The following is a 19,872-nucleotide window of genomic DNA, read 5'->3' as shown; positions in this document are numbered from 1 at the left end:
CCACTCTCCATCATTTATCAGCAGTCTTGGTTAACAGGGGAGGTCCCAGACAACTTGAGGCTTGCCAATGTGACACCCATCTACAAGAAGGGATGCAAGAAGGATCCTGGACACTACAGGCCTGTCAGCCTGACATTGATTCCAGGGAAGATTATGGAACCATTCATCTTGAGGGCACTTACAGGGCATGTGCAGGACAACCAAGGGATCAGGCCCAGCCAGCAAAGGTTCATGAAAGGCAGGTCCTGCTTGACCAACCTGATCTCCTTCTAGGACCAGGTGACCCGCCTAGTGGATGAGGGAAAGGCTGTGGGTGTTGTCAACCTGGACTTTAGTAAAGCCTTTGACAGCATCTCCCACAGCATTCTCCTGGAGAAACTGGCAGTTTGTGGCTTAGACAGGTGTACTCTTTGCTGGGTGGAAAACTGATTGGACGGCTGAGCCCAAAGAGTGGTGATGAATGGAGTTAAGACTAGCTGACAGTGCCACACCACAAGCAGTGTTCCCAGGGCTCTGTTCTGGGGCCAGTCTTGTTCAATATCTGCATCGATGACTTGGATGAGGGGATCAAGTGCACCCTCAGTAAGTTTGCCTGACAATGACACCAAGTTGAGCAGGAGTGTTGATCTCCTTAAGGGTAGGAAGGCTCTGCAGAGGGATCTGGACACACTGGATCTCTGGGCCAAGGCCATCTGTAAGAGTTTTAACAAGGCCAACAAGCTGGTGAGGGGTCTGGAGACCAAGTCTTATGATGAACGGCTAAGGGAACTGGGCTTGTTTAGTTTGGAGACGAGGAGGCTGAGGGGAGACCTCATCTCTCTCTCTCCAATTACCTGAAATGGTAGGTTGTGGTTAGGTGGGTATTGGTCTCTTCTCCTAAGTAACTAGCGATAGAACGAGAGGAAATGGCCTCAAGTTGCACAAGGGGAGGTTTAAATAGGATATTAGGAAAAATTTCTTCACCGAGAGATCGGTCAAGCATTGGAACAGGCTGCCCAGGGAGGTGGTGGAGTCACCATCACTGGAAGTGTTCAAAAAACGAGTAGACAGGGTGGTTTTGGATTGACGTTTGGATTTGATGATCTTGAAGGTTTTTTCCAACCTTAATGATTCTATGATTCTAAAATTACTCTCTTCCCAAACTGAAAACCTCCATCGAAGAGAATTGAAACCTTGTCTTCTTTAGTCTCTCTGGTGTGTTGATTTGGGCCTGAACAGCTGTGGCATTGTGAGTTTTGTAAACAAAGCTTATGGTGTCTTCCTAGCTCTGGACGAAGGAGGAGCCAGTTAGCCAATCTTGCAGCAAATCAAGGAAGTCGCCGAGCTAAAATCCGTAATAGATTCCGGTAACCCTTACTGAACTAGACCCCTTTCATGGAATTCTGGATGAATTCACAAATTATAATGAGAAATATTCCATTAGAACATGCAAGGCCTGGACAATAGCACTGTCTCATTCTTCAGAAACTATAATGTTCCTGTAATATTTTAAATTTTGTTTTTTGTTGACTAGAGGTAATAAAGAATCACTCTTTATACCATGCACATAATAGAAACTGGAACAGAAGTACATTATAATTTCCAATAGCAATTCATCTGAGATTAGTTTTTAATTATTATTCTTCTTATGTGTATGTGTTGCACAAAAAGAAAAATAGAATTCTTTAGTCTATAACAGTTTCTGAACAAACATAACATGGAATAACTTGTTCAGCATGTCCAGTCATGGTGACATTGATGAAAATGCAAATATTTATCAGTTTCCATCAAAAGCAGAGAAAAGAAATAGATTACAAGCATATCATTCAGAGAGTAGTTTATTACACGCTGCGAGTAGTTAACTTAAATATTAAGGTGTATAGAGCATATCTACTGTTCTGCAGTGACCTGTATTAAATGTATATATCAAATCATGTTTAAACAAGAAGTTGAAAACTTTGAACTGTATGTGACAGCACATTCATGGTTCTGTTTTTTTTTGTCTCCCCCATTATTTTGTGTAAATGTACTTGTTATTGTATAGAACCTCTTTAGAGGAATAAAAAGTCAATAGATCAAAAAAATTACTTCAGTATGTGCAGTAAAATTCAGTATATTGTCATTCTACCCATCAAGAACGGCCAAAACAGAAAGTTCATATTTTGTGACTTTAAAGGGCTAGGGTTTTGTGTCCATAAAGTCTTCAGGCATACAGGACTCAATGGGTATCAGTGAAAAAAGAAAGGAGGTGTATTTTTTCAATTTTCTGTCACTTCTCGCTCTTCTTTAGCTGCCTATTCATGATTTGGATTATTTCTTTATGAACTGAGTCTTCTGCTGGACAGATATATTGCAGGAAAACTGTTCACCTGAAGAGCAGAACCAAGAAATGCATAGAATTTTTTTCCGCTATCTGCCCACCTTCACTGCAGCTCTGCCTATCTTATGGCTTCACTGAAGCTTGGTTGCCTAACCGTCAAACCAGTTCTTTAGTACTAGAAATATATTAGTGAGATAAGGGAATGGCTCAAGTTGCCAAGTAAGTGAAAAGCTTGAGTTGCTAGCATTCCACAATTAAAAAACAAAACCAAAACAACAAAAAAACCCACAGCAAAAAAACCTCAAAAGAAACTGTTATTGATATTGCAACCAGTTGTTGGGATACAAATTTTTCTATCCAAACCAGTAATTGCTAGTGAAACTGTTTTCCTCATTTCCTGAAAAAAACATGGATGTCATCTGTATTACCCTTGTTAGGGAAACACAACCTTTATATATGGAAGTCCCAAAAGTAGGATCAAAAATACAACAGTTGCCCAAATGATGAAGATGATTTCAGAAGTGCTGCCATGCTAATCAAGACAATGAATAAATGAGTAAAGGAATGAGGCTCCCTGCTCCTAAAGAAAAAACAAAAAAGATTGCAAGCAATATGTAATTATTAAAAATAATTTTAAAAGTAATTAAAAAATTCCTTTTCAGGAAGTCGATTTTGCAATACGGCTATGCCAGAGGCACCAGGTGGCGCTACAATACAGCCTTCTATGGTCTTAAAAAATTCCCAGTCTTGAGATGTTCTGATTTGTTCGAATTTTTTGTTATACATTGAATAAAAACACTACTGGGGAGAGCTCGGGAAACAGCTGAAATATCTTTGCTCCTTGTAGTCTCTGGTTTTGGGTAAGAACTGTTCTATGTGGAAGAGTGTGTGCATCCAATCCTGAAAAAAAAAAGATGTCTTTGTATATACTGCTTGATCATCTCTGTTCCACGGCTGCTTTTTCCATAGTGTCTGTTATGGTTTGAATATTCCCAAAATCAACTTCACTAACTTTTGCTTTCACTAAGAACCAAAGACCATATATTTGCTATTCTCTAACAGAATAAATAGCAATCTGAGAAGAAAATGCATAAATATCAACCTGCATCCATTGATATAGAATAGAATAGTACTCTAGATACATTTGTTTCACCAAAATTATAATATAATAATAAATTATTATCCTTAATATTTCTTATATTCCTTATATGAATAAAATATATTTCTAACTTTCATGAGGTATTCTACAATCAATTTTTTAGACTTCAGTTTACCAAAGAACATGCAGATACTCTAACAAGCTTCTTCCTCCCCAGCAATTCATGCCAAAGGATCAAGAGGCTGAGGGAACATCAGTTATTTCTCTTTGCTACCTTTTAACATCATATTTTAAGTGAATGAAAACACAACTCACTAAGTCTTTGCCGTATCTGTAGTTTGGTAGCCCAGTAATACAGTATTGCCACTATTAGTAACAGGCCATTGAGTTTGCAAGACCTCTGGACAGAGGCTTGCCAGACTTCCTTCAAAAAGGTCTTGAGCTGCCTGGAGTTTTGTTGTGGGTTTTTTTTTTAAAACTTGGTTTAGCTGTAACTTCAAATTTTCTTGCGATCGGGTGGCTATGAATAATTTTTATGCCTTCCTTTATCTTTGCATGGTACAAACATAGCTTTATATCTATAGAAGTAACAAGAAGTTATTATGTGCAGAATGAGCTATTTACCACAACAATGTTGTGGTAAAGCAAAATACAGGCCTGGCACTGGAATGATAGCAAAGGCCTTGAGAAATGGAGACACAGGATATTGTGAGGAAGACTACAGCTGTGGGTATGATAAGAAATGTGGCACAGGTTTGGCACTAGAGACCCCATTGCTGTGAACAACTCAGCCACAGTCACTTAAAGGAATGCAGACATGGACAGAATCAGGTTTCAGGAATGAAAAAGAACAAGTATCTAACATAGGTAAAAAGGGCCTTACGGAGTAGATTGAAATATAATGTGGAGCTGCTGTGTGAGTGGTGTAAAAGTCTTTTAGAAACATTATAAATAAACCCAGGTGCATCAAGAATGACAAAGACAAAAAAAAAAAAAAGGAAAAAAAGTCAATATCACATTCCTGCTAGTGAAGCACTCCAAATTCTGACACTATCATCCCCCACTGACACCAGGCTGAAGCCACAGACCTCAGGATCCTGAGAAGCAGAAGGAAGTGGGAAAATTACGTGTTGTCTGATAAGGCTTAAATTACATTTTCATTGACACAGTGATGATGCCAACTGTGCTAATGGAGACAGCTATACTGTGGCAGTACAGCACTTCCCTAGGAATTTCATCCTACAAGTCAATCAACACTGAAGTTTTTACAAGCATTACGTTCACAGAAGGAGATTATTTGCAAGGTTGTTCCACATCTGAAGATCAAGTTTCATGTGGCATTTCATAAAAGAGAACCCAAGGACTAACACAGGGCTATCACTATTGTAGTGTGTGGCTATTTTCCTTTCTAAATTCAGACTGTCATTTGGCTCCCTTCAGGCTTTAACGTAGGGGAAAATAGTTAAATTTCTACAAAAACATATGTTGGAAAAGTATGAGAGCAATAAATCTCATATATATGATTGATTGGTCTAAGCAGTTCTAAACTTTCTTCAATTCTCTAGTATCTTGTGTTACAATAGCTTATAGTGAAGGTGTTATAAGCAATTTTCTATGTTAGCAGCAATATATCTGAAGAAATATTTGAAAACCACAGTTTCTTTCCAAGGAACAATTTATTTTCCAGATTACAGATGAAGTCAGTATTCACTAAGTTCTAAAGATATTTTGTCTTCACTGTAACACACTCAAGGTAGATTTGTCAAATTAAAAAATACTCAAATGAAAGGTAAACATGCTAGAAGTACATATTCATAACAATTAAAGCAAGTGATGCTCCTCATTTACATGCCATGCCTGATATCCAACTAGCACTAAACTGGTGTTTTGATGTTATTTGAACACAGAACCACCTGATCGGCTTCTACCTGCTGAATTCAATACTGAACAATAAAAATCATGAAAAGTTCTGTCACCTCTTTGTTACAAATCTCCTATTTAACAGCTGGGACTCCATTTAAATGTGAGGTTGTGATATCTGTGCTTTTGTTAGCGTAGGTTCTAAGAGGTCAGGTTTTGATATGCCTTTCAGTCAAACCTGGGATTATGTTGTATATGCCTGAACATTCAATGCAATCAATGAGGTAGGGAAACAGTTAATCAAGAGTAGAGGAAACAACAAGAACAACAAAACAGTGCTGTGGAAGTTTATGACTTGACATTAGTATTGGGAAAAGCAAATGACAGTCAGGATATAGTCAGGTAAAAGAGAAGATATTGTCATTTGTTGAAAAGCATCTAAAATAGGACTCCACATATGAAGACTTGAATTCTACTGTAAGGCTACAGCTTGATTTTTTTCATGAGACAGAGACATAAATTTAAAACTTACCAATTAAGCCACTTAAGTGACCCTATTAATATTAGTTTAAATGTGAAGTATTTAAGAGAGTTAAAAAAAACAACCACCAAAACCAAGTCACAAAAAAAAAAAAAAACCACAAAATACACCAAAGCACCAAATGAGAAAAACAATTAAAACACCCTGGGTTAGAGTCAGAAATCCATCTTATATATTCAACAGTAACAACTCGTTGTTACACGTTTGCCAACTGCAGCTGCTTAATTTTGCATAAGCTTTTTTTGTCTATTGTTTAAAATGTAGACAACAGATCTATCGGGGAAAAGAAAAATCAAAGCCATCTCATCTTCAGTATTTTGGTATAATTTAGAACTATTCTTTACCTTTCTGTTATGGGTGGAAGAAAAAGTCTATACCATTCATATAGGAAGTTAATTATAGCATAATATAAATTAATTTATAATATGTTTGTGGTTTAAATGAGTTATGACATTACTGAATATACAGTAATGTAGTATTTCTGTCCAGGATCTCCAGACAGCTTGATTGGACCTGATGATTTTCACTGTTGTTTCCACCCAGTAAACAGCTAAACTCAGCTTCAGCTGTACGAATGATACTCCTACCTTGTTCTGTATTAACTAAGCAATCATATTTAGAGTAACTAGAAATTACATGCAGACATTTGGTTACTATATAAAAACAAATTTTCTACATGAGCATGACGATAAGTTGCTGGCTAGGTAAGGAGACTATAGCTCATACACTTTAAATCTGATAGGCACTAACCTTACAACTGTGGGATCAAGGTTATAAATACTGCCAGTAGCTACACTTATTTTAGAAATTATATATCAGTTGAATTATTTTGCCTGTTCAGTTGACAGTTCCATTCTAGCTGTGGGTGATGCTTTCATTCACAACTACAACAACTACACCACAAATGAGAAAGTCAGCATTAGCTTCTTTGGTGATAGAAAGCTCATTAATATGTCAGAGAAACTGTGACAATAAAATTGTAGAAAATGCTCACTGCAATGATTCATTTCTTACACAGCTGAATAAAGAGTTGCCCTCTAGCATAACATTGTATTATACCCAAAGGAAGTTAGCCCAAGGACTGCCCCTGAATATTCTATCTTGGCATGAAACTGCACTGCATTCCCTGGAGAAAACAGAGACAATCATATTATCACTCACATATGATTGTGATCTAGCACAATTTGAAAACCCAAAGATCACAGAATCACTAAGGTTGGAAAGGACCTTCAAGATCATCAAGTCCAACCATCAATCCAGCACCACCATGTTCCCTAAACCATGTCTTGAAACACTACATCCACACGTTTTTTGAACATTTCCAGAGATGGTGACTCTACCACCTCCCTGGGCAGCCTGTTCCAATGCCTGACCACCCTCTCAATCAAGAAATTTTTCCTAATCTAAACCTCTCCTGGTGTAGCTTGAGGCCATTTCTTCTCGTCCTGTCACTCGTTACTTGGGAGAAGAGACCAACACCCACCTCACCACAACCCCCTTTCAAGTAGCTGCAGAGAGCGATAAGGTCTCCTCTCAGCCTCCTCTTCTCCACACTAAACAACCCCAGTTCCCTCAGCCGCTCCTCATAAGACTTGTGCTCCAGACCCCTCACCAGCTTTGTTGCCCTTCTCTGGACACGCTCCAGCACCTCAACATCCTTCTTGTAGTGAGGGGCCCAAAACTGAACACAGGATTCAAGGTGCGGCCTCACCAGTGCCGAGTACAGGGGCACAATCACTTCCCAAAAAAACTTCCATCAGTTTTTTGATGCCTTTTCTTTTCTCTCACATCTCAGGAGGTGGCATGTCCTTGCAGTGATGCTAGAGAAGCACCTTCTTTGTGCTGAGTGCTCTGTTCCTTATTTGTTTTGGATATTTATCCCCTGTGACAGTGGCTGCTCGTATTTAATGCTGTCTAGGAGAAATTGGAGGAAAGGTTCACAAGGCCACGTCTCTGAGACATACTTTTCATCAGACATCTCGCAAAGGCATCAGAGTCCCTGGCTGTGGCCTGCATTTACCTCTGTTTAGAGGAGATGTTGTTAGGCAGCAGTTCTGTTAAGCTGTTGCGTGCTTCTAGGTAGAGCAGAGAGCCTGGCTCTCCATATTGCTACCTGTTTGCTGCTGCTCTTGCAGCATCAGTGCCAGTATTGAAATCAAGGACACGCTTTCCAGGACTAATGGAGACAGGACACTTGTCATGTTTCTATATGAAATATACTCTAAAATTAAATTACATAATTGTATTACTGTTCTTTATTCATCTCATGAAGCTTAGTCCCTCAAAGTCTAATCACAGACTGCATGTTATAAATACCTATGTGACAAGAAGGATCTCCTTGGGAAGAGCATGGGTGACCAGGGAGGTTAAACTATAATTGCCTTTTCACTCCTGTTTTACTTGCAGGAGGATTCAGCTTTTATACCATAATTTTTTCCATTGATTTGCTGGATACCATCAATCAGATTACCTCTCTTCCCCCATCGCCTGTCCATGTTTTTCCTGTATGGTCTCTAGGCTCTTTGAGAGCTAAGCAGGAGGAATATTGCATAAAGGCCACCAAAATGACAAAACAGAGAAATTTTTGGCCATGAAAGTTTGAAATCTTTTTAGCTACAACCTCTACTTTTAAAAACTAAATTTTATATTGTAATCTGTTCAAATTTCAATCAACTCTTTCTTGCATTTCTATCAATCTGCAGTTTTTATCAGTCGAGGTAACCCCCGGTATCAAGACAGACTGGGGGATCAAGGGATTGAGAGCAGCCCTGCCAAGAAGGACTTGGGGGTACTGGTGGATGGAAAGCTGGACAGGAGATGGCAATGTGCACTCACAGCCCAGAAGGCCAACCATATCCTGCCCTGCATCCAAAGAATCATGGCCAGCAGGTTGAGGGAGGTGATTGTGCCCTTCTACTGCACTCTGGTGAGACCCCACCTGGAGTCCTGTGCCCAGCTCTGGAGCCCTCAGCACAGGAAAGACATGGAGCTGTTGGAGCAGGTCCAGAAGAGGGCCACAAAAATGATCAGAGGGATGGAACAACTCTCCTGTGATGACAGGCTGGAAGAGTTGGGGTTGTTCAGCCTGGAGAAGAGAAGGCTCCAGGGGACCTTATTGCAGCCTGCCAGTACTTCAAGGGGGCCTATAAGAAAGATGGGGACAGACTTTTTAAGCAGGGCCTATTGCAATAGGACAAAGGATAATGGTTTTAAACTAAAAGGCGGTATATTCAGACTAGATCTAAGGAAGAAATTTTTGACAAATGAGGGTGATGAAACACTGGCACAGGTTGCCCAAAGAGGTGATAGATGGCCCGTCCCTATAAACATTCCAGGTCAGATTGGCTGGGGCTCTGAGTAACCTGCTCTAGTTGAAGATGTCCCTGCTCATTGCAAGGGTGTTGGACTAGATGACCTAAAAAGGTCCCTTTCAACCCAAATTATTCTTTGATTTTATTTAACTCCTGATACTAGACAGGCACCACATACAACCAGGGAGCTACTAGCTTACTCTTCTGCTTAGTCCTCTTCACATATCTGGAGCTTTCAGCCTTGACACCAAACACAGATCTAGCAGAATAGTTTAGACTCTCTCAGTTTGTTTGCAGCTGCCTTATCAAATTCCTAGCAAGTTATAGGGCACATTTTTGCTTCTGTACAACATTTAGCCATGAAACCATCTCACTGATGTTGCTGTTTTGTGTGATTCAGAAAATCAGAAATTCTGCAGCATTTTCAATTTCACAATTCTGTTTCCAACAGAAGCATGTGCAAATGCCATTTGCCACACCACACCCTTATAGAAAAGGTGATCAACAGCCTCCTGGGTCACATCAGGCAAAGCTTTGCCAACAGATTGAGGGAGGTGATTCTTCCCCTCTGCTCAGCACTGGTGAGACACAAGTGGGTGCTGGGTCCAGTGTTGGGCTCACCAGTGCAAGAGAGACAGTCACATACTGCATTGAGACCTGTGACAGGTCACAAAGGTGATTAAGGGAATAGAGCATCTGGTATACAAGGGGTGGCTGAAAGCTGGCGTTGTCCAGCCTGCAAGAAGAACAGGCTCAAGGGGAATCTTGTCAATGTGTATTAAAACTTAATGGGGGCAGGAAAGACAAGAGAGACTGACTTTTTTTCAGTGATGCCCAGGGATAGTACAAGAGGAAATAGGCACAAATTGAAACAGGCAATTCTTTTTAAAAATAAGAAAAAAGATTTTCACTATAAAGATGATCAACTTGGAACAGGTTGTCCAGAGAGGCTGTGGAGTCTCCATCCCTGGAAATACTCAAAACCGCCTGGACACAGCCCTGATCAACCTGCTCTAGCTGACCTTACTTTGAGAAGGGAAGTTGGACTAGAAGTTTCTCAGAGGCACCTGCCAGCCTTTGTGACTCTGATTCATTTGTGGTCACATAATTTCCAAATGTAACAACAGAATTTCTCTCAGGAAAAAAAAAAAAAAATCAGTTTTTTAGAATATGTCTACACTAGCAGTTTCGCACACAGTATACACACTTTTAGGGAGGAAAAGTCTACTTGACAAACAGTAGAGAGCACTTATGTATTGGTGGGGAGGTACTGAACTCCTTCAAGATGAAACCAAGCAGAACTTGATCACCAGGGTTTCACATAGTGCATTGCTAATAGGGACACAAGGTCAATGTAATCCAACAGCTAGAAATAAGGAAACACAGCAAGCCCCCAGCAACCAGCTTTTACAAGGCATGAGCAGTTTCTGGACCTCTAATTAGAAGTTTCTAGACTTTGAGGTACTATAAAAATATTTTAATACACAAGTTCATAAAAAATAGTCTACTCTACCTGATAGCCAAATGTGTTGTTTTGTGACCCATGCCTTGGGACTCCTGGATTTTCACATGCTGTGCGAGTGGGTTCTTAAAAAAAAAATTACAGACAAACCCAATTACAGTATTTTAATGAAATACATGAATGCATCACAAAATTAAGCTTGTTCAACAACATGCAATAAGCCAATGACAGAAACGAAAATTAAGTGACTTGATTCTTAGAGAATATAGAATAACATCAGGATAATTCAAAATAGCTGAAAATTCCTAGATTGACTTAGCAAGAAAAGAAATAATAAGCATTTCAAGAAATTTTGGTAATATGGGTGTAACCTTACCTATACATCGAGGAGAAGAACCACTCCATGTGCCATCTGCTTGGCAAATCCTGGTGTTGGAGCCAACCAAAATAAAAGGTGGACTGCAGCTGAAAGAGACTTCTGACTGATAGATGAAGCTTTTACCTTCTCTTTTCCCTTGAGCAGGTACTCCAGGGTCACCACAAAACTTTGCTGTGAGAAAAGACATGATAGGAATGGAACTTGTTATTTCTTAAAATACAAAAAAATAACACTTACTTGAACTCAGTCAAGCAGTTACTCCAAATTTTATATTTATTTCATTAAACACAGGTCAAATAGAGAAACATTTAATAGGAGTTCAAAGAGAGACTAGATAGCCAATCTTTAGTCTGCTTCAGTTTGCAGTAGTTTTGGTAGCTGTTCAAAATGTCTACATAGTAGGCTTGGTCAGTAGCTTGAAGTTGACACTAAATGTTACACAACTTCATTAAGGCACAAATATCCACGATTCACCCCTGACTCAAACCACATCGATCTGAAAATCTTTCTATAGAGAGCAATCAGAGAGTGTACCAAACCTTCATGTCAGTCTCCCATCCCTTCCTGTTTTCTGCCATCTACCCAGTGCTCAACATTTTTGTATGATTAAAGGATTTGTCAGACTGATTTTAGGAGCTGTAAATTATTACTTCCTCATCCTTCACTGAAAAATAAGATTTGGTATGTATGGAAGTACAACGCTTGAAAGTTAGTACAGCTAACAAAAAAAAAGTTTCAGCAGCAATCTAGAAGTCAAATATTAATAAGCTGTTATTAGGCAGGATAAAGTTGACTGATAAGAACATATTCTTGAACTGATCTTTTTACTTTATACCTCTCACCTAAAGATTCCTTATGTCTATAGCATAGCATAACTAAGCAAATGCACTGCTGGAAAATTTACTGGCCTTCTTCTGAAGTATAAAGTACTGATTATTGTCAGAAGGTGGATTTTGAATAATTGATTCAGGAAATGCAATTAGCTATAGTAAACTCTGTGCCATCACACTAGATTATTCCCCAACAAACCATGAATTCCAATAATGTACAGTCTAATTTCATATTAAACAGAAAATGTTGTAATACACACAAAAACCCCCACTAACCCAGATGTGTGCAATGACACATTTCTAAAAAAGCATGTTGTACAGACAGCAGAACTTTCTCCTCCATCTTTCTCCTCTACAAACAAAATATAAATTACATTTCTTAAACAATTGCCTTCAAAATACATTTTTAATACCTCTACGTTTGTCTCCTATGCTTTAAGCTTTCCAAAGGTCCTGCTCACATAAAATGTTCCTGTCCTCTACCTCTACAGACTGTATGGGAAATCCATGCACACACATATTGTTGAAGAAAAAGGGCTTAATCTATAACATACTAGAAATGTATACATTTTCATGGCTTTAAGTAGAATGGGACTGTTTGCAGAATTATAGGTCAAACTCTGAAAAGATATATGAACTGGGGATAGTGCCACACAGCGAAACTTGTTGTGTGATCATGGTTGTAATTTATGTTTTCACTAGAAAATTCTGTGGAAATCCTCATTTGAAAAGATATGATGCACTTATAGATTTTTAACACAGAGGCTTGAAATTTCTCCTGAACAGATCTTTGTACCAACAAAATAGCAACCACTCTCCAGGAAAAAGAAAACTTCACATTAAAAAAATGGTTTTGTAAGTTTATTAATTTTTTTCTAAAACCAAGTAAATTCCACCACTTAGTTTTTAGTCAACTTTACCCAATCATTGAATAGCTACTGAATATCTGCCTTCTATACAAGTAACCATGGAAACCAGGCACCGTGATAAACCACAGCAGTTTTCCTCTGGTACTGGAACAGGGGACCACAGAACAAACTAAAGTTGCAGCAAATTGGAAGCTCTGAGTGCTCGCACTCCCTATGGAAATATCTCCTAAGGCTTCTGACAGCCTTTAGCAGAGACAGGGCCATGGAGCTCTGGCACTGAGGCTGTGAGGCTATTCTCATTCTTCAAAGACATTTAACTGATTAACAGCAAGTTATATCTGTAGTTAGGAATTTTCAGGTTTTTTTTTTTTGTCAGCTATTGCCATGCTTATAAAGACAGCAGTCCTTTACTCAAATTACTATATGACTAATTGAGCAGACAAATTTAATAGGTCATTGATGACAAATACTCAAAGACATAACCATATTCCATTCTGAATAGTCATTCCATGTTATAACTATAACTTGCATATCTTCAGGTACAGGCTCTATGGAACCCAACTTGAAACTAAATTTCTGATGTCAAGAACTGCTTGAAGATTGCTCATTGAAAATGACTTTCACCAGATCCCTCTCGTTTCTGCCAGATGGCAGCTAATTTAAGCTCTTTGACAAGCACTGGCTGCCAATTGGTTTCTCTTGCAAGCCAATGAGTAACCATTGCACATCAACAACATTCAGTTTAATGTAATCTCTGCATGAAACAGCCTTTAATGTTAGCATTCTGTGCTAACTATACCTTTTAAAAAGTTTAAACTTGGAGCCCCTTTTTCAGAGCATATTGCAGTATTGAGTATTCCGAACTCAAAGATGATAAATAGCTTGAGGTATCCAAAAAACGAATGTAAGAACACGATATTACAATCAACAACAAATGTTTAAAATCAAGTTTCATGGTCTTTGATGTTCATAATACAGCGGACTCCAGAAGAGCTCCATCTAGAGAACTTAAACAACAAATTTTGTTTTTTTTTTTTTTCTTCCGGTAACAATGCCTTTCACAGTGTTACAGCTCTGGCACATACAGTTTCATCAGCACTAAACAGCTGTTGTTGATGATATGAGAATACAATTAGGAGAAAAAAAGAAAGGAGAAGATCTTCTATATGATATGCTTTCATAGTAGTAAGATATAGCCAAAACAGAAAACATTTTTGAAAGGGAGTGTTGAAGAATGCAAAAAATTAGTAAAAGAAAAAGAGAACTGCAGTTTGTAACATTTAGCAAGCTACCTCACAAGCTCTGCTGCTTGGCAAGCTCAGATTAAGCTTCAGAAACTGTAAAGCCATGGAAATGAAATTGTTCTCTTCCATTTATACTTCTTGCTCAAGACCATTACAGAGTTTTTGTCGTACAGCTATTCTACAAATAACTACAGAACCTCCTTCTTTAATGCAATCAATTGGATATCTCTCAGAAGCATCACAATCACTTCTTTAAAAGGATTTTTTTAAATAATGAATGGAATGACACCAACCTAAAGAAAAAGCCACATTTGCTACTGTAATTATATTTGTAGCAATATAAAAATCTCATAATGTTATAACTTTCAGGTTAACAAAATTTACTGTACAAAACATATAACAATTTAGTGTAGGGGGAAAAACTGACAGTTGTCAAAGAATCACCCTGGGACCTAGTCAACATTACCAGCAGAAAAAAACTTTGTGATATCAGAGAAAGCTTAGGATGAGAAATAAGAAAATAAAATTGCTTATAATGGAAGTTTCCCCATTCTGTTTGTAGCTGGATGTGAAACAAAACAACACCTCTTAATCTTGTTTTGCCTTGGATCATTCAATATGCATTGCCTGTAATATATTTTGTGTGTTTGTGTTTAAGACTTCTTATATGGTCACAAAGGATTTACAGATACCCTTATGTCTTCTTCAACCTCGAAATTATGTTACAGTTTTAGAAAATATAGAAGGATTGTATTTGTCCCAGGTTTGAAATTAACTGAGCCACTGCTGGGGGCAGAAAAGAAAAAAAAAAAAAGGTGAAAACTTCAAAGAAGAAAAAACATTGCTGTTGAATAAAGAAATACAGGACTATAAAATAAATACATACGTAAGCACTGAGGTACTTCACCACTCCATGTTCCATTTCCAATGCAAGTTAAAACAGCAGGAAAAGAGAGTTCATATCCTGGAGAGCAGACATAGCTAATGCTAAATCCCCAGTCCAAGTTTGTTCCTTCCAACCTTCCATTAGAGATCTGCGGAGGAGTTGGGCAGGTAACAGCTGCAATAATAGTCAAAATAATTAGGCCCAGCTGCTGTAAATATCCCTCATGTACACAATTACTAGAAGAACCATATGTGCTAATTTCACCTTTTTTAGAGGACAATACAGTCAGGACATGCTATCTTCCTTCCTGTATTCTTGCCACATTTCCTGAATTTAACACTTCTGGTTTCCTCCATTTAGGAGATAGTGGCTGACTGATGAAGACTCTTAAATAAAACAGGATGCTGCATCAAACCAAATAGGAAGACTACCTAAAAATCAGTGTGCAGACTATGAAGTGTACAACATTTAAGATATGTCTGGTAGTATACTATGAAATGATTTTGTTTGTCTGTTTAGACAAAATGGAGTACAATCATCTTTAGTTACCACGGTAATAGTCAAATACTTTCTTCCTGTAAACCAGCTTAGGTATTTTCTAGATATATTAATGCCCAGGGATGAAATTCCAGGATGATTGTTCCAAAATGTGACTTGAAAAACCTGTTTCTAAGTACCACAGTTTGGTTATTATTTGCTTCATGAATAGCTCCTCATCAAAAAGCATCTAGTTTCCAGCTAGAGGGAGAAAATGTAAGGATTTACAACCTCCTGAAATTGTCAGTGTTGCTACATCTAAGAAGGCCAAGAAGAAGCTGTTTCAGTATAGTTTCTCATTTCCAGGCCTCCCAGGAAAAAATAGAAAGATCTTCTACTCAGTTGTAGGAAAGAGGACTGAAAAACACCACAGGAGGACAGTAGAAAGAAACAGACATAACTGTAGTGATGAAGACAAAAGTGTTATTTGCTGGATAATGGGGGAGTAACAGACAAATGCTAATTGGGACCTGAAAGAAAAAGGTTATAAAAAAAGTTAAATGAAAAAAAAGTCTAAATCAAAAAAAAAAAAAGGAGGAAATTTAGGCTAAAGTTACTAGAATTAATGAGAAAGAGAAAAGGGGTAAAAAAGAGAAAAGTTAGGAGAAACTGCTAGCAAAAGAGAAAGTAAGTAAATGAAACTAGCATGAATTAATTTACTGGAGATAATCAGGGTAAACGAGAAGAGGTGACTAAAACTAAAGCAGAGAACACAGTTCACAAGAATGGAGGAAATCAAATGCTGCACTCATAACCTCTAAACTTATATTTAGACAGCTGTCAACTTGCAGTCTCAAAAGAATTCAGAGGCACTGAATCAGGAGTACTACATACTTGAATGTGATCTGCAGAAGGTTCACAATATACTATTTCTCTATTCTTATTATGCTCTTCAGTGAGAGAATCTCAAATATTCACACCACAAATATGCTCTGCAGAATCATTCACATCTGAGAATTCTGGGTGAAAATAGTACTATTACCAAATAATCCTTTGCCAACTTGTAAACCAAATCTAAATTTTAAGGTGCTATTTTTTATACTTTCTGTTTCTAGTCCATAGTTTTAAAGGAAATCACCAAACAATTCACCCAGAAAATGACATGATAGCTTTTGCCACACTTTCGTGACACTTTAATAAAAGTAAGTAAAAATAAGTACTCCAAGCAGCAAAAGTCTGTCCATATTCTCCAACAGCTTCATGACTAGTTCTTTTAGAAAGATCTGTATGTTTTAGCTTCTGAGCTGAATAATAAAGGAGGAAATACAGGTCAATAATCTGGAGATGAGACGGAAGTAGTAGCATGAATATAGGTCTAATATCAGAATTTTGGGCTAAAAAAGGCAAGGTAAAACAAAACAACACTCATCAACAAGGCAGAATAACTCTCTAAATATTTTGGTCAGAGATTTAACCACAAATGTGTACAGCAACATTTCTCAGTTTAAGAGCTGAATATATATTACAAATCGAAATCTGCAGAAAAGACAATGCTTGAATAGTTGATTATTTACTTTCAGATGAACATGCATCCTTTTCCAACTAGACAAACCCAGAGATTATTTATATCTTCTATTTCAATGGCATGGCAAATTATGCATCCATTTTCTGCCCAGTTCATTTTCCAATTCTTTTAACTAAATGGTACCAGTGGACCCTGGTACTTCCTCTTGACAATAAGAACTAATCATTATACATTTCAAACACACTACTGCATATTATACATTACATTTAATTACACAGTCAAAGAAATGGGCGTTATTAACTTACCTAATGCACTCACACAAACCTGTGTGGAGTGGAACAAAATGCTGAGAACACTAAAGATTCTGCGTATGATTATTATTTAGTATTTATACACACCATAAATGACCTAAAATCAGAAAGACTCAAAAACTCAAAGTCAAATTGGCAGTCTCACTTTTTTTGTATGTTTCTGTTTGAATCAAATCAGAGATAGATCTCTGACAAATGAGGAAAATGAGCATTGCTGAGCAGGTATATAACCGTACTTCCTGAAAACAAAACAGAAGGAAGATGGATGTGAACAAAGTAAGTACAAACTCAGCCGACTAAGTTTAAAAAGAATAGAGATCAGATATAATTTGTGTTGACCCAGAAAGAAAACACCAAAATGGGTAATGCTGCTTCTCTACAGCTGTGGTATCAGGAAGAATGAGAAAAATGACTCTAGAAAGAAGATATTTTAGGATTTAGCAAGCAAGTGAGTTTCTCAGAAAAAATAGGTTTGATGACACAGATAAGGTGGTCTTTCAGTAATGTTCAGATTTTTTGCTATTTAAAATTCAATGGAGAGCATTAAAAAATTCTAATAAAACAGGAAAATCAGGAATGCAATCAGTAAAAGAGAAAAGGAAGATCTTGAGATTAATCCTTTCAGTTTTCCCAGTAGAGAAAACAACATGAAGCAGAAAAATATTTATTAGGATATTTGTTAGGAAGATTTAGTCTTTTTGCTGAGTATGTCGATATAGCACAATGATGCTCAAGGTGCACATCTAATGACAGAGGGATCAAGAAAGATCTTAGTATTATGGATAGGGTAATAGAGAACAATTTTCCTATGACAAAGTTCAGTTGTATATATGCAGACCTTTCCCAAAGGTGTCTAGAATGTGTTTAAGCGTTTTTTTTGTATAGCCAGGGACATACATAAGATCATTTTTGGTATGACATACTAACCTTAACAAACAAACAAAAAAATCTGAACCATTATTTCATACTGGTTAATTCAGTTTACCATCAAAGTAATAAAATGCTCTATAATTTGCAAAAAACTGTTCAATATACTGTGCTGGTATGAAAAATAAAAGGGGAAAAAAAGCAAAGGATGAAGTCACCATTTCTGCAGCCAAAAAAATCAATTCAATGTATTCATACTAACAGCAAGTTTTGATTTCTGTGGAAATATTTGGGTGACATTACAATAAACAGTGGATGTAAATGTCATAGAAGAAATAATTGACAGTCAAAATAAATGTTGTACCTTTGCATGTTGGGATTACTCCACTCCACGTGCCATTGCTAGTACAAGTGCGAATTAAGGAGCTATTTGATTCCATTGTATAACCAGGCTGGCACATATAAGTAACATTTTGTCCAACAACATAATCATCACCATATCTCATGCCATTGGCCGGGACTCCTGGATCTCCACAGCTGATAACTGCAAATAAATAGTTGAGAAATAGATTTTAAAACCTGGATGTGATTTATTTATATGTGAGGGGAAAAACATAGGGCAAAACTGGGAATTTATTGGGGAAAAAAGGAGAAGGACAAAGTACCATAAATCTTATCTCCGTCAAGAGAAGATAAACGTATATGTCATCTGAATTAGTTGCCAAACACAGTATGTGGAACTGTGTAACTGTTATATTTGGAGAACATCAATAACACTGTTCAACAGCAGAAGCAATGGACTGTACAACTTTGAAAAGTAAAATGTCAAGATTATGAAAAGAAAAAAAAAGCAAGAAATAATCCATATCTCACTATCACCCTTTGATACTCTTAAATTTTCCTATCAGTTCAGTTTCATTATTAAAGAAGCAGATATCTAGTGCTTAGTTTAATTTTGCATGGGTACATCCTGAAAAGAAATGTGGTCTGGAAAATGTAAGATATATGTTTGTAAAAAGCTCCCACTTTGTAAATGTTTACATGGTTAATATGTGCATAAACAGATGAGAATTTTCAAGCAACCCCCAAATATAGTACATGGCTTATGCTGGAATTAGGCCTGTGGTACTTTAATGGGTGGGAGTGGTTGTAAAACCTCTTGTGACTTTTAGTGTCAGGAGATAATTTAATCTCTTAGTGAGATTAAATACTCATAAGGTGTTAATAAAAAGTTATATTATTATAATCTGAGAATAATGTTAAAATAAGTAAGTTTCTCTCAGATCTGGTCAATTGGATCTAACAATTTCTAGAACAGTTTTCAGAGAAACAAATCTTGAGAACCTTAGTGGCAATGATAAAGTGTTGTTGTTTTCAGAAAAAAACCAAACACCGGGGAAAAAATCTAGTTCATACAAAATATAGCACCCATGTGTTTTATAGTTTATCTTATAGTAAATTTGATAATCCCCCTACAGCATTCTTATTACTTCTGGAAAATTGCCTGGGCAGAAAGCACATCCTGGCCACTTCTAACTCAATGCCAAATTGTGACCAATGTGAATGGCATCCTGTCTGTATCCTGGTTTCTGAAATGAGAAAACTCATAGCTACACGTTTGTAATGTATTCTGTCCAGGTCCCTTGACCTAAATAATCAGGGAAATGAGAATACAAGGTATATAGAATGCCTGCTCTACAGTTTATCAGTCTGAGTGAGCAGATACCAATTAATCTGCATGTAAAAAATCTTTAAAAAAAATGTCCCATGCAATCTCTGCTTATGGATACAGAAGAGATTATAAAACATAACACAGGGTTATCTGGGTTAGTATAAAGGCAGCTAGTGCAGTGATTAAAAAAAAGGGAAATAAGTATGTTTTATTTTACCTAGTAGCATGGTAATGTTTTTC

General features: G+C 37.3%; 1 protein-coding gene across 3 annotated transcripts in view; it reads right to left on the bottom strand.

Moving 5' to 3' along the window:
- The window catches only part of CSMD3 (CUB and Sushi multiple domains 3), a gene marked incomplete at its 5' end in the record, with an annotated part of 769,714 nt that overhangs the window by 24,832 nt on the left and 725,010 nt on the right, over positions 1-19,872 (bottom strand). For all 3 annotated transcript variants that reach the window (XM_081996335.1, XM_081996336.1, XM_081996337.1), the window contains 4 exons: positions 10,624-10,697; positions 10,949-11,122; positions 14,781-14,954; positions 18,325-18,504. In XM_081996335.1, coding sequence (XP_081852461.1) covers positions 10,624-10,697; positions 10,949-11,122; positions 14,781-14,954; positions 18,325-18,504 — 602 coding nt within the window. The remainder of the gene's footprint in view (positions 1-10,623; positions 10,698-10,948; positions 11,123-14,780; positions 14,955-18,324; positions 18,505-19,872) is intronic.

Source organism: Phaethon aethereus (genome assembly GCF_964289735.1).
Source record: "Phaethon aethereus genome assembly, chromosome: 2".
In the NCBI taxonomy this organism is placed as follows: domain Eukaryota; kingdom Metazoa; phylum Chordata; class Aves; order Phaethontiformes; family Phaethontidae; genus Phaethon; species Phaethon aethereus.
Note: the sequence above shows the minus strand (reverse complement) of the source record. Positions and strands in the feature narration are given on the sequence as shown.